The sequence below is a fragment of the Ostrea edulis genome, chromosome 8 (genome assembly GCF_947568905.1).
Source record: "Ostrea edulis chromosome 8, xbOstEdul1.1, whole genome shotgun sequence".
NCBI classification, from domain to species: domain Eukaryota; kingdom Metazoa; phylum Mollusca; class Bivalvia; order Ostreida; family Ostreidae; genus Ostrea; species Ostrea edulis.
In genome coordinates, this window is record NC_079171.1 from 34790520 (window position 1) to 34805731 (window position 15212).

General features: G+C 34.0%; 1 protein-coding gene across 2 annotated transcripts in view; it reads left to right on the forward strand.

Annotated features, from left to right (window-relative positions):
* The window catches only part of LOC125657435 (uncharacterized), a 74979-nt gene that overhangs the window by 22881 nt on the left and 36886 nt on the right, over positions 1-15212 (forward strand). For both annotated transcript variants that reach the window (XM_056147398.1, XM_056147399.1), the window contains one exon: positions 9233-9436. In XM_056147398.1, the coding sequence (XP_056003373.1) occupies positions 9233-9436 (204 nt within the window). The remainder of the gene's footprint in view (positions 1-9232; positions 9437-15212) is intronic.

Below are 15212 nucleotides of genomic sequence, written 5' to 3' on the forward strand. Positions count from 1 at the left end.
ACTGGTTCTTATGTACTTCATTCATCAAATTTGAAAACGTAAGATGAAACAGTCAAACGCGGACGAAAACACTTTTGTCCACAAGGACTCATCCCAAACACGCATGGAAGAACTTGGAGCTAAGTGGCTTATCAAACTTTACGAACATATGAGATTTAACCCACAAATAATTACAAATGGCTTTATTGAGAGTGTCAATTTTAATCAGTTAACGTATTACCAGGTTAAAACACCTGTTAACTTGTTCAGTGAGAACACACGTTTTTAAACAAACGTTCAACTTAAATGTGGCCACAGAGGCACCTGATCCCACTTCTGGTGTGTCCAGGCGCCCGTGTTTGCCCAACTCTCTAATTTTTTTAATTTTTTTTTGGCTTGTTGGATTTATGAGATTGATTACTTTTCGTTATATTCACCTCTCATGATAAGAACGCCCTCAAATGAATCGATATCGGATATTCGTATCGCCATGTAAAATCAATCGTTAAAATACCAAATTCCGGAAAACAGAAGCATGGTTCCGCATTCACATCTCATTGTGACGTAGAGCGAAGGGTTTTCCACTTTAATAGCGATTTTGTTTCAGGTTATTTCATATCGAAGAATTTATATCTTTCATAGTATTTAAGAAAACATGAAGCATCAACGGGGTCGAAATTAATATTAGATTATTAATATATTTCAACAATTAATCTCTTGAAAAGGTCTGTCATTGGCTATTAACTGCCTTTACCCATATATATTGCCACTGCAAAACACACACAACCTACCATACATAATACATATACATAGTTGACCTTAGGTCAAAATTGTTCTATTGGATACTAACCCTGTTGCCCATTTATTGATTGATTAGTGTTTTCCACCACACTCAAAAACATTTGGACTTAGATTGATTGATTGATTTTTCCGCCACACTCAACAATTTTTCAGTTATCTGGTGGCGCTCAGTTTTTATTGGTGGAAGAGAGAACCCAGATACAATGTACCTGGAAAGAGACCACCGACCTTCCGAAAGTAAACTGGGAAACTTTCTCACTTAACGGCGTGAGTGGGAACCATATATTGTTAATAGATATTGCGTCGTTGATACACCTAAATATCGTATTGAAGGCCACAACAATATATTTCTTTTCTTCTCACTTACAAGTTTTTAAATAAACACTGCTTCATGGGAATATAAAAACAGGTCAGGTAAAAAATAAGCACAATTCGTGCCAATGGAGATTCCAACAGACTGTTGGAAGACCTGATCACCAAAGACCACGGATTGATTGTCAATTAGGAACTCCAGCATATTTTTTTTTTACTTCAGAGTACTTGTGCATAATTTAGAATGACGTTTAACAAAGCAGTTTTTGGATGACTGATCACAAGATAGGAAGATTTGCGTTTTCCATTATTGTTGAAGAAGCGGCTCTCTATGATATCAAAAGTCTAGCCTTTGATTCATTGTGAGGAATGGTCGTGTAAAGCGTTGAAAAGTTATCCGCTTTAATGTTGATTTGAGAAAAGAATTGCGATTTCAAGTTTGCTAAGCGTTCTTTGGGGGTTTTTTAGAATGAGAAGTGAAGATAACGAACAGTGATTAATTTCATAACTACTGTAAGTAATACAAAATAAATTGTCGGGCAAACATGGACCCCTGGACACACCACAGCTGGGATCGGGTGCCTAGGATGTGATTCGACTCTTCAGATTAAGTTACTTTAGTAATGATACATATGTTTTAAAGGAGATAAGATATAAGAACATACTGTTTGCTCTATATCTATTGAACCATTTTTTTTAATATATACATCACACTAGATACACTGATATCTCCCATTTTCTCACTATCATTATTAAAATTTTAAGTTAACCCATTTCAATGTTACCACATGGAGTATATATATATATCTATATTTCTATAACATCTCCTGTTGATCATATCTCTTGTTACTGTTAATGTCTTTTTATCTTCCTCTGAGGAACGTAAACCAATCGAATAAACCTTCCTTTTCATTTTATACTACATATGCCAGAAGTGTTATTAATCAAATGTGGATTGTAAAGAACTTTTAGTACACTTGGAATCGCAAAACTGTTTCCAATTCAATAACATCCAAACCTATGACTTTTCAACTCTATACAAGTCCATTCATCGCGATAAATTAATAAATAGAATGTTGACATCAGAGACATTTCCTTCTGTAACAAAAATAGAAAAAGGAAATATGCATATGTAGTGATCAGTCATCCAAAAACTTACTTTGTTAAACATAACTCTGATTTCACGCACAAGTACTCTGAAGTTGAAATAAAAAAATATGCTAGAGTTCCTCATTGACAATATCCTCGTGGTTTTTGGTGATCAGATCTCCCAACAGTATGTTGGACTTCCCATGGGCACGGATTGCGCTCCTTTATTAGCTGACCTGTATCTATATTCATATGAAGCAGAATTTATTCAAAACTTCTAAGCAAGAAGAAAAAAACTCGGTGGACTGTTAATCCCCGAGGGTCTCTACAGCCCAGTAGCTAAGTACTTCGTTACTAGCTTGAAAATACGGATGTATATTTAATTGCTGTTATAAAATTTAGAAATTCATTTCAAAATTAAGGATTACCTCCCTCATGCATAGCTCTTATCCTTGGACTAATTTGGCTCCACTTTTTTGGCACGCTGTTTTTGGCTATATTTAGCTCTCAAACGTCATAGTTATTTCGGATTTCATAATTTCGGTTGAGCATCACTGAAGAGAGATTAATTGTCGAAATGCGCATCTGGTGCATCAAAATTGATACCGTAAGTTTTACATTATGACCCCTGGGTCGAGGCCTCTGCTGGTGGACTGTTAGTCCCCGAAGTTCTCTACAGCCCAGTAGCTAAGTACTTCGTTACTAGCTTGAAAATACGGATGTATATTTAATTGCTGTTATGAAATTTAGAAATTCATTTAAAAATTAAGGATTATCTCCCTCATGCATAGCTCTTATCCTTGGACGAATTTGGCTCCACTTTTTTGGCACGCTGTTTTCGGCTATATTTAGCTCTAAACCTTCATAGTTATTTCGGATTTCAAACATTTCGGTTGAGCATCACTAAAGATACATTATTTGTCGAAATGCGCATCTGGTGTATCAAAATTGGTACCGTATAAGTTTTACATTGACGACGTTTTGTCTATTAAGAATGGAGTTTTACGAACAGACTTACTTTTACAATCGACGGTTGACTTTTACAATTTAAAGGGATCGTCTCCAACTACAGAAATTGGACCGAAATAAATACAAGTATATAGACTGCTTCAGTACAAACACGAAAAATGGACAATTGTGTTTATCAATAGAGTATTGTAAACTATTTAACAACTCTTTTATTCTCTCTACTTTCGTCCGACACTTTCGCAATGTACTACTCGATTTGACTTTTAATCAAATTGAATGTTAACTGCGAATGAGAAGCAGAAAATGTATAAAGGGACCCAGAAAACTGCCATAAAAAGAACGATTAATGTACATCATAAGCGTATCACAGTGCACTCAATGTAATTAGACGAACTCAAGTTATCCTGCCATTTCTAAATAATGTGTCAGCAGTCCAGTTCTCTATATATTATATCTTGGGTCGACAGCTCTATATTAGGCCCAACATTTGAGGGGGTAGGCTTTTCGAGATATATTCTGTCATAGTTCCCCATACTTAAAGTAAAACCAATACTATGTTTTGTACATCTCTCTTTCATGTCGAAATGCTAGGTCTAAATGTGAAGACAATCAACACGTGATATGTATACAATATTGTATACATGTATAGTAATATAGTCCTATTGGACGCTCCGACGTCATATCATATCAAAGGTCAATCGGGGATAGATTGAACATCCGGGCCTTCGCTCTGCAGTAAACATTGAGTCAAACGAAAAAAAAATTGTCTATAAAAACACGCTAATTTTTAATCAAAGTGGGTGCATACAAAGTTCAAACGATCAGTATAAGGTATAAGTATGCGGATAGCGATCGGAACAAAATTTGGTTAAGTTATATTCAATATTATTTCATATATTTCTTAATTGTGTGCCACTCACGCCAACATTGTCGTGATATCTTATTGCTCATTACACCGTGTTTCACCGTGAATTTATATATACATATATATATATATATATATATATATATATATATATATATATATATATATATATATATGTACTATTTTCTATCATATTTTATAAGGTGAAATTAACTAATTTATGACGCAAATTTTAAGGATTTCTTGAAAAAAATTAAGTTCTCCCAATAAAGTAATTCCAGAAATCAAAATATTTTGTCATTTCATTCTCCAGGAGTTGAAAAAATTGTTGCTTGTTTTATCGTTTAGTACATTTTTCTAAATAAGAGACCACGATTTACCTTAAATTTGAAAATGTTAGGAGGTGGGGGGCTTAAATCTGCCACTGAAAGTTGCACAACATGTGCGGCGGTCGGCTCCATCCTAACAGATAAAAATTCAAACATTATATAGATATAACGAATATGTATTCAGGTTGGCCCTGGAAATCGAATTTATTTCCTAAAATCATACCCACCCCTTAGGATAACCTTCGGTTTACGGCACATGGCTATTGTGGGTACAGCTGCATGAGGTCTTATTAAATATCGCTGTTCAAAGATTGCATCGGGTCCAAGGTCAAAATTCTACAATAATGTACTATAAAAAAAATGAAAATAAACTGTAAAATATAATAAAAATCATAACATATTCCCCCACTAGTAATACATTTAAGGCAATTGTCTCAACTCTACCCCCCTCCCCCTACTAAATAAACATTGTACGATGTATGTCTGGACATACCAGAGGTGCAAGCATGGAACATCTTGTTTATGAACACAGTAGTATTTAGTTAGTAGGGATGACAATAGGTGAAAATTTGGTAACCGATTAGTCGTTTACATGTAATTAACCAGTTAATGCTTAAGAATTATAATTCTCAATTACTGTATTATTTTATTTTATTTTAACTTCAGTTTCCTGAAAAACAGTATGAAGAGTGTTTCGATAAGTAAATAATTTTTTATTGTTTTAGTATTATTATGCGTAAAACATTGGGAAGTCACCCAGTACTATGGTTTAGTCTTACCTCTGTTATATTTTGGCGTACCCCCTCCATTTTTATTTCCATACTCTAACTTTGCATAATAATGTATCTTTCTCTGACCAGAAATGTACATGTATGTTACTTGTACGTCCTCATTGTCATGCATTATAATGGTACGAACTGATTATAAAATCCATGTTAAAATTATGCTGGCCCAGCGCCTACTTTATCAGTGTGAAACTAGTACTGCTTGGTAGTTTATTTTACGCAAGCATTATAGAGCCTGACCGGGTCCTTACAAAAAGGTTTTACCTACAAAATGGACTATAATTACCGGTATTGCATGAACTTTTACTTTGAAGATTATCAAATCTGATAAGTCATTAAAGTTGTAAATATTTAAACATCACCTAGACTTTTGAATATTACGACCCCCTCTTTTTTCTAAAAACATATAATACAGGCACGACAGTATTTCTTTACCACAAATAACCCGGCCAATCGATTACAAATTTTCTAATCGGTTAGCATTTTTTCAACCGAGTAATTGGTTAACCGGCTAATCGTTGAATCAATTTAACACATTTACTTTGCATTTTTGCATTTACTTTGGATGTATACACTGGAAAAATGCCAAGTTAATTTAACTAGGATGTCTCGTAAAGACTTGCTCATGATTAGTAAATAATTATTTACTAAGCACGATAGTGATGTAACTAGAGATATGACGTCATAAGCATCGTGACCCGTGTTACCCGCGAAAACTGCAGCAAGGTCTACTCTGCCAGACGTCATTGAACATTGACTTGAAAGGTTTGTCATTGAACATATATATCACTTATGATTGGGTGTTTTTTATTCTTGATGTTTATTTATTAGAAATCCTACATTTTCTTTTTACCTAAAGTAAGATGATCAGTGTAATACTAGGCTAGTTAATTCGTGCAACGTTAGGCTACATACATGTACTGTATCATGCAAGGTGAAGATAACGAACAGTGATCAATCTCATAGCTCTTACAAACAATACAAAATAGATAGTTGGGCAAACACGGACCCCTGGACACACCAGAGGTGGGATCAGGTGCCTAGGAGGAGTAAGCATCCCCTGTTGACCGGTCACACCCGCCGTGAGCCCCATATCCTGATCAGGTAAACGGAGTTATCCGCAGTCAAAATCAGTGTGCCAAGAACGACTTAACAATCGGTATGAAACACGTCAGACAGCATTTGACTCAATGCGAGGTTGTATTGACGAACTAGATCGATATAACGACCATAGAATTTGCGAAATGCTGACTTCAATCGGGACTGTTGAAATCCCTGTACCATCAACTTGTTTGTCAGTAGCTTACCTCGATTTAAAAACTGACTATAGCCAGAACAAGCTCTTGCATATCAAATCAGTTGAGATATATAAACACTATATGCAGGTGATAATGGAATATTGCTACATAAATGTGGGAAGTTGATCATACATTATCATCCTAATAATCTAAGGGAATAAAAGATGTTTATGATACATGATTGCATTTTGATCGGACAGCATTAATTGATGTCACCACGTTATATCAGTGATTTTCGACCAAGATCCGGTTAGTAATTTTGTTTCGCTTAGAAATGCAAACTCTAATCAATGTAAGGAAACTATTAAATGATAATTTGTGCAATTGGATAAGTGTTTTTTTTTTCTTCAAACTTTTGAACAACATTGTACTATTTAAAAAAAAAAAAACTGTATATGACTTAGTCTTGACACACAGCTTTTATTATGCAACTTAATACATTTTAACACACTGATCTGTTTTTGTTTATTTAGATGCTAATGACTGTTTGGCAATCCTCAATCTTGCTGTGTAAAGAAAAGTTTGAAAAAAATTCTGATTACAGGTTCATGAAATTCCACAGAAGATGCATCCCCCATCGCAATCAAGATTAATCAGAGGATCATGTCGATGGACACCAATGCGTTTGAATTAATTATTGATGACGACACACTTTGCAAATGTGACAGTTTTCTTCCAAGCATTATGCGGGCTAATAGCTTTCATTTATGTTTTCAATTTTGCATATCCTAAGCCTGTGGAAAAAACATTTTTGTTTTTGCAACAAATGTTATTATATGATTTAAAAGATGAAAGAGGCACAGAAAGTTGATAAAATAATTTAGGGGGTGTTGACAAACATTAACCGGGAGTTGGGACTTTTACAAAAATAGGATTAACTGTGCATGTATTTACTTCTACATGGCCAATCTCTGCTATCCTCAAATTCATCTCTGCGGCTTATCAGTGCTATTCTTGTAACGATGTATTCTTTTGTTGTTCTTTATCGGACATGTATTTTTTTAACTTCAAAATAAAGTTCTTGATGTTATCTTCTGTATTAAATTTTTGAAGGATTAACAGGGCGATTTTACTTGTTCTATCAGTTAAATTACTAGAATGCTAGTAATTTTCGCAATGGAATACAGGAATAGAAAATTAGTAAATGTACTGAATGCATACCAATATTTACTATTGACTGAAGTAATGTTTTACTGTCTGATTAGTTAAATTACTACTTTAAAAATAGTAAACTTACTTAACACCTAGTAAAACTACTTTTAAATTAGTGATTGTATGGACAGTAGTTTTACTACTTTGCTTAGTTTATTTTACTAGTTATTTTTTCCAGTAAGAATTACGAAAAACCGGAATACCGGGCGACACGCTAAGATTCAAGTGACCTGACTACAGTACAGTAATGAAAATGTTGACCTTCTGTTGTGTAAACATCATTCCGCATTGAAATGACCAACATATTTACAAATCATGTTTATTTCACCAGAGTAAAATTTTTGTCTTAGAGTAAAAAACTCTCGATACTACTGTCTCCAAGGACGCCAGCTTGAGCTTGAAGCCGCCTTCGCCTATCAAAAATTTCTGGCTCAATCGGCTTACCCAGCGGGATGCCTGTACAATTCCGGTTCACAATCATGTGTGTTGCCGGTCATTGCCGATTTACCCGGGTGCCTGGATCGTTACAATCAAGTATGCTAAAAGAAGGAGATCTACAAGCACAGGTTTAAATCGCTAAAAACATGAAAAGTGGCCTCCATCAAAACCAATTACTACCTGGTATACTAGTATATACTGTACATTATCGATATAAGCATTTGACATGTGCTTGTCCTAAATGCCGTACCCGTGGGGGTCCGGGTTAGAATAGGTGACACCAGAAAAACCAAGGCCCCGTGTCACAACAGGTGTGGCACGATAAAGATTCCTCTCTGCAAAAAGGCCATAAACACCGAGCATAGGCCAAAATTTTGCAGTCCTTCGTCGGCAATGGTTATGTCTCCATAAGAGTGAAATATTCTCTAGTGGGACATTAAATAATATATAACAAATGAATGCCGTAAAAGTTTTGAATTTTGCAAATACCAATCCCAAATTTTTCATATTTTGAGTTGTCTCCTTTAAATTGTAAAAGTAAGCCTCTTTATAAAACTCCAGTAATAACTTCCATTCATATGTCGATTCGAAATAAAATACATCACAGTCGTTCACTTCTGCTTCATACTTAGATATTTCATTTAAAGAAGACATAAACAGCAAACTGATTACTCAACTGTATGACAAACATGATGATTTCAGCTTCTCCATCATCAACATTCCATATTTATGTAGCAATATTCCATTATAACCTGCATGTGGTGTTTATATTTCTTAACAGATTCGATACGCAAGAGCTTGTTCTACGTATAGTCAATTTTTAAATCGAGGCAAGCTACTGACAAACAAGTTGATGGTATAGGAGTTTCAACAGTCTCGATTGAAGTCAGCATTTCGCAAATTTTATGATCGTTATAACGATCTAGTTCGTCAATAGAACCTATCATTGGGTCAAATGCTGTCTGCCGTGTTCCATACTGATTGTTAAGCCGTTCTTGGCGCACTGATTTTGACTAGGTATATCTCCGTTTACCTAATCAGGATATAGGGCTCACGGCGGGTGTGACCGGTCGACAGGGGATGATTACTCCTCCTACGCACCTGATCCCACATCTGGTGTATCCAGGGGTCCATGTTTGCCCAACTATCTATTTTGTATTGCTTATAGGAGTTATGAGATTGATCACTGTTCGTTATTTTCACCTTTCATTACAGGTGATGCTGATGTTTACGTCAATTATACGGTTGGGTATTACACATCACATTCCCATTCTGGAATAGAGAGGATATTCGCTAACACTACAGAAGTAATGGTTCCATTCCCACACCAAGTGTATTACCTCTTGCTGAGCTTTTCAGTTGTCGAAATCGCAGAAATGAATAATGTACCAGTTTTACTCTGTGAAATAGAGGTCAATGGTAAGATTTTCTGGTTATAGCTGTATACTAAGTATGTACATATGCATTGCTGTCATTTTACATGTTTAATAGTATCCGTTCATATACACATAATTGTAGTCAATTATATTCAACAAAACAGTAAATTTAAGTGCTTGTCTCAGAGAGAAACAGGTAAATTCAGAAAAGTATTTAAAAAATCTCTTTAACAATATATATATATATATATATATATATCCAAATTGTGTTTTTAAAAAAAATCACAGTGTCCGGTATAAAATATTAAAAGAAATAGAATAAACAGTACACAAAGTTAAAAATTTAACGCAAGCGCTTTCATTTTATAATCCTCAGGCGTTACATTTTCAAAGCGCTTGCGTTAAATTTTTAACTTTGTGTACTGTTTATTCTATTTCTTTTAATATATATATATATATATATATATATATATATATATATATATTTATTTATTTATTTAAAATTCTAGGGTAGGAGGTATCATTTAAAAACAGTTAGTGGAAACACAGCAATTTTCATTTTAGGCCCCATTGTCATTAAACATAATGCAAGGATTTTGTAAAGAACTGAATTTTCTCTCAAAATGCTCCATATATATACAATGTAGGTTAAAGGTTGTTAAAACTTAGTGGATGGAAATTTGGGTGTTTTTTATTTGATATCATAGTTTTATTTTTTACCTTCAAAACATAAAACTTGTAGTGAAGGACTGAAGCTGAATCAAGATAAATAAAATTTAATGAAAGTAAAGGCCATATTCAAAGGCACTTCTTTTTTACAAATGGATCGATAGAAACCCAGTGAATGAAAGTCATGTTCAAGGTCGCATTTACATGTAAGGTCAAATACATTTCATGCAAATGATGTTTTGATTATATTACACATGTTAAATCTTGCACAAAAGTCAATCTAATGAAATAATCATTATGCCCATGTTCAGGGATGACGTTACATTTTTTATATTACTATGCTGTATCTATTTCAAGTTAAGTAATTCTACAAGATCCCTCAAACATTTAGACAGCTTTGATTGTTATGGATTTTTAAATCTTATATACATTGTTAAAAAAATATCTGTAGATTGTTTAATCTACAAGATGTTTAAGGCAGCTCGCTACACCGAGGCTCATATCACAAGTTAGCAATTTGAATGTTTTGTGAAGTTGTATTTATCGATTGATTTGGTTGTCTTACTCTATCATTGTTGCTCAGTGAATAAAGCATTGCGCTGGTGAACCTTAGATCTTGAGTTCAAATCCACCATAAGTTGTTTTTCATAGTTAATGAACTTAATTTTTAAAATCATGTAATTTTTATCCAAAATTGCATATTGTCTGCCTTTTTGACGTATATACTTATGAAGTATCATATCCTTCATGATGAAATCATTTTTGTCCTGATTTGAAAAACTCTTTCAAGTTGTAGTGAGCCACCTTAACTCTCCTTGAAAGAAGATTGGTGTATTGATTTGCACATATTGGTCTATCTCTCAGTTGACTCATAGACAGACATGATATTAGAAAAGACTTTTCTGTATAGGTTTCCTAAGGCAGACTGGTGTATCTTAGTATATAACCCCTATTCAATTTTAGGTCAATTGGTTACAGGAGTTGGAGTAACATAAATATCTTTTACAAACTTTTTTGTCTTCTTATGAGAAACTTATAGTGAGAAACTTGTGATAATAAGTACTTATTGTTTCTTAGTAAATGCATATATGCAATTGTAACTTTCCAATTGTCAATCCCCAAAATCATTAATTATGAACTGTATAATAATTTGTTAGATATATATTTTTTATTTACTACATGATTTAAAGATCAGAATATCAGATTCATGTTGTCAAATATGTGGATTATTTTGGAAATTGTGAATATTAGTACAGTTTTGGTGTATAATTACTATGATTTGTATAAGATACTTTGAATTACCAATTTCAAAATTAGTATTTACTAAAATTTTCTTAAAATAAAAATGTTTTTCCTTTGGTATTGATATAATTGTTGGTATGGTATGTGAAATTCATTGTGTGGTGGATTTTATCGACTTTGTCAGATTTCCTAATGGTAATCTCTTCGCATCCCTTGTCGAAATGGACAATATTATTTGCCGAGCTCAATATTTTTATGAGTTGGCCATATATGACAGAGCTTTTACTAAATGAACACAACACCCTCAAACTTGGCCCACCTTGGAAGACTGATGGCTCTGAACATAGGGAAAAAATGCTGAATCAACTATTTTTTCGGGGTACCTATAATAAAAGCATCGGTGCTCGATTATGATAAAATGTCTTCACCCTATTTATAGTTTAATTTATAGCATAGAGGAGATACTTTTTCAAGTCTGTCCAGAATTGGACTGCCTATCTAGGTTATCTATATTTCGGGTATCGAAAATAGCTGAAAAAGCTGTATTTTGGCTTCATAATTGAGACCAATATGCCTGGAATAGGTGGTGCTGTATAAAAAGAACATGCATGGATATTTCATTGAAATATTTTGTAAATGGAGATATAACCCATGGGTGATTCTCCATGTAGCATATCACAATAATTGGTAACATGTGCTTCTGGATTGCTTTGCATGGTTTTATCTGAGACAAAAACTTAATACGAGTAGCCTTGACGACGATAAACCTTTTAATTTCAAAATCATTATATCGTTAAAACATCGTTGTTTCAGCCTGAAACTAGACGCGGTCATGCTAAAGGCATGTCATATTCGATGTATGCACGTAAACTGCATATTTTTTTTTTTTAGAATATGTCCTACACAAAGGAAGGGAACTACTAACTTTTAAAAACTAGTTTGGCTGTTTACATAAGAACATTTTGTATCATAACATGACAAGCATGTGCTTCCGTATGACGTCATTACATGGCTGTTCTAAATATATCCCGAATGTACTTCAATAGAAAATGTTAAACACTATTCCAGGGTTTAAATCTTAGTCTAACTGCCAAAAATGTCGGTAAACCACCCATAGTTTATCAAGAGTGCTGCTTGAATCATACCGCTTATTATACGTTTAAACACGATACCATGTAGCATATGTTTAATATTTTGCATTGATGTTATGTAGTTTTCTTTAAACGTTTTATAACAGATCATTCTATCAGTAATAACCGTGTACATTAGTTTATGACCTTTCACGCGGTGTATAAAAGGTCTCTAAAAGTAAGTGGTGTCGTATGTTGGTTTTGCAGTTTTATATCAGTATGTGACAGAGGAAAATCGGATCGACATGCTAAAGTGAATGTTTTGTCCGTTAAACAAAGTTGTTAATAAATGAAATCCACATACCTTCTTAATATCAATAAATTCTCAAATGTTTCACCTATATATTCCATATATCCAATGTTATATATTTCGAATACTCCACACCTTTTCGGTATTTGCATGGCACACTTTAATAAATTCTTTACATGTCAACGTCATTAGGTGTATAGTTATGACGCTATCAGTTTACTGTAATATTGATCAGACACGGATTACACCAGAGCTGTGTAAAATTTCGTATTTCTTTGGATCTTAATAGCTGCAAGGTTTATCTTATGCATAAATAAAACTTGCATCAAAATAAAATTCGGAATTTATTATACACTTGAAAAGTAAAGATACGAACAGTGATCAATCTCATAACTCCTATAAGCAATAAAAATAGATAGTGATATACTTATTTCAATTGTGACGTCACATTGTTAAGCGGATTTTATCCAAGTAAAGATTTCCATAACTTGCCATAACTTACCTGCGTTAATAAACAAACAAATTATTTCAAAGCACCATATATATGTGTAAGATTGGGTTTTTCAACTAAAAAATTACCACGGTGGTCTACAGGTTAGGGCATTCGCCCCTCAAGTGGAAGTGACACGCTAAAGAACCCTCATTGCTCAATGCCCAAAAGCGCCGAGCAGAGGTAAAAAAAAAAATGAAGCCCTTCACCGGTCTTGGCGACGTTTTAATATGAGTGAGAAATTCTCGAGAGAGATGTTAAACAAGATATAATCAATAAATCATCTAAAGCTGATAGCCTCCTTATTTGTTTTATGGGCTCACATTAGTTAGAAGTTGAAATTCAGTTTTCAAAAAGACCCGAGCTTTTCACTTTTAATATCGGGTTTGTGGCAACAAGTACTGCTATGTTAAACTTATTAGGGTGGACACGACACCAAAAAACAAATATTAGGAGTTTATCTTTTTTGCTTAGTGAAAGGCGAAGATAACGAACAGTGATAAATCTCATAACTCCTATAAGCAATGCAATTGTGTTATCCATAGTCAAATCAGTGTGCCAAGAACGGCCTAACAATCGGTATCAAACACGCCAGACAGCATTTGACCCAATGATAGGTTGTATTGACTAATTAGATCGTTAAAACGACCATAGAATTTGCAAAATGCTGACTTCAATTGAAACTGTTGAACCCCTGTACCATCAACTTGTTTGTCAGTAGCTTGTCTCAATTCAAAGACTGACTATACGCAGAACAACCTTTTGCGTAAAAAAAAATATAATCTTCAGAATAAAGAAAATGATAAGTACGTCTACATATTTGCTCTGCTACAGCACCATTGTAACCAAATACAAGGAGTCGTCGTCCATCCGATGCTGTTTCTTGTTTCTTTTTGTTTTGTTTCTTAGTTGTTTTTTTTTTCTTTGGGGGGGATGTTGCCGAGCATGTTCAATGCTTCTATCTATCAATCTGAATTTTGGAAATTTTGAACGTAAATATGAATACTATATGAAATGTGAAGATAACGAACAGAGATCAATCTCATAACTCCTACAATCAATACAAAATATATAGTTGGGCAAACAAGGACCCCTGGACACACAGGAAGTGGGATCAGGTGCCTAGGAGGAGTAAGCATCCTCTGTAGACCGGTCATGCTTCTTTGTCCTTTGCTTATTCAATTTATCAATCATTACTTTTATCTAATTCGATATGCAAGAGCTTGTTCTGGGTATAGTCAGTTTTTAAATCGAGGTAAACTACTGACAAACAAGTCGATAGTACAAGGGTTTCAACAGTCTCGATTGAAGTCAGCATTTCGCATATTCTATGGTCGTTATAACGATCTAGTTAGTCAATACAACATAGCATTGGGTCAAATGCTGTATGGCGTGTTTCATACCGATTGTTAGGCCTGAACAGGATATAGGGCTCACGGCGGGTGTGACCGGTCAACAGAGGATGTTTACTTCTCTTAGCACCTGATCCCACCTCTGCTGTGTCCAGGGGTCCGTGTTTGCCGAACTAGCTATTTTGTATTGCTTGTAGGAATTATGAAATTGGTCACTGTTCGTTATATTCACCTTCCTTTTGATAATAAATATGTGTTTGATATATATATATATATATGTGTATATATATATAGATATAGATTTGACAGTTTTACTCAAATACTTGGATAAAAGTGTATGCATGTAAATAACATTTGTTTCTTTCCATTTTAGTCTAAATTGTTTTAAAACCTTTAGAAGGTTGTACTGATTCAAGATGAATGTATTTTATTTTTGAGTTCCACATGACGTATCAAAATGAGTACATCTGTTTCCCATTATGTAGGCATTATAATTAGAGATGTTCACCGGTCTAGTATATCAGCACATGCAAAGCAGGGGGGAAAACGATGTTAAGTGAAGCGCAGCCATACAAACTAAGTATATCACACTGAAATATATGGATTCAAGCAATTTATATGTCTCATAAACATTCCATTCAATCGTCAAGGACAAATATTAAACCAATTATATGTATAATATGACT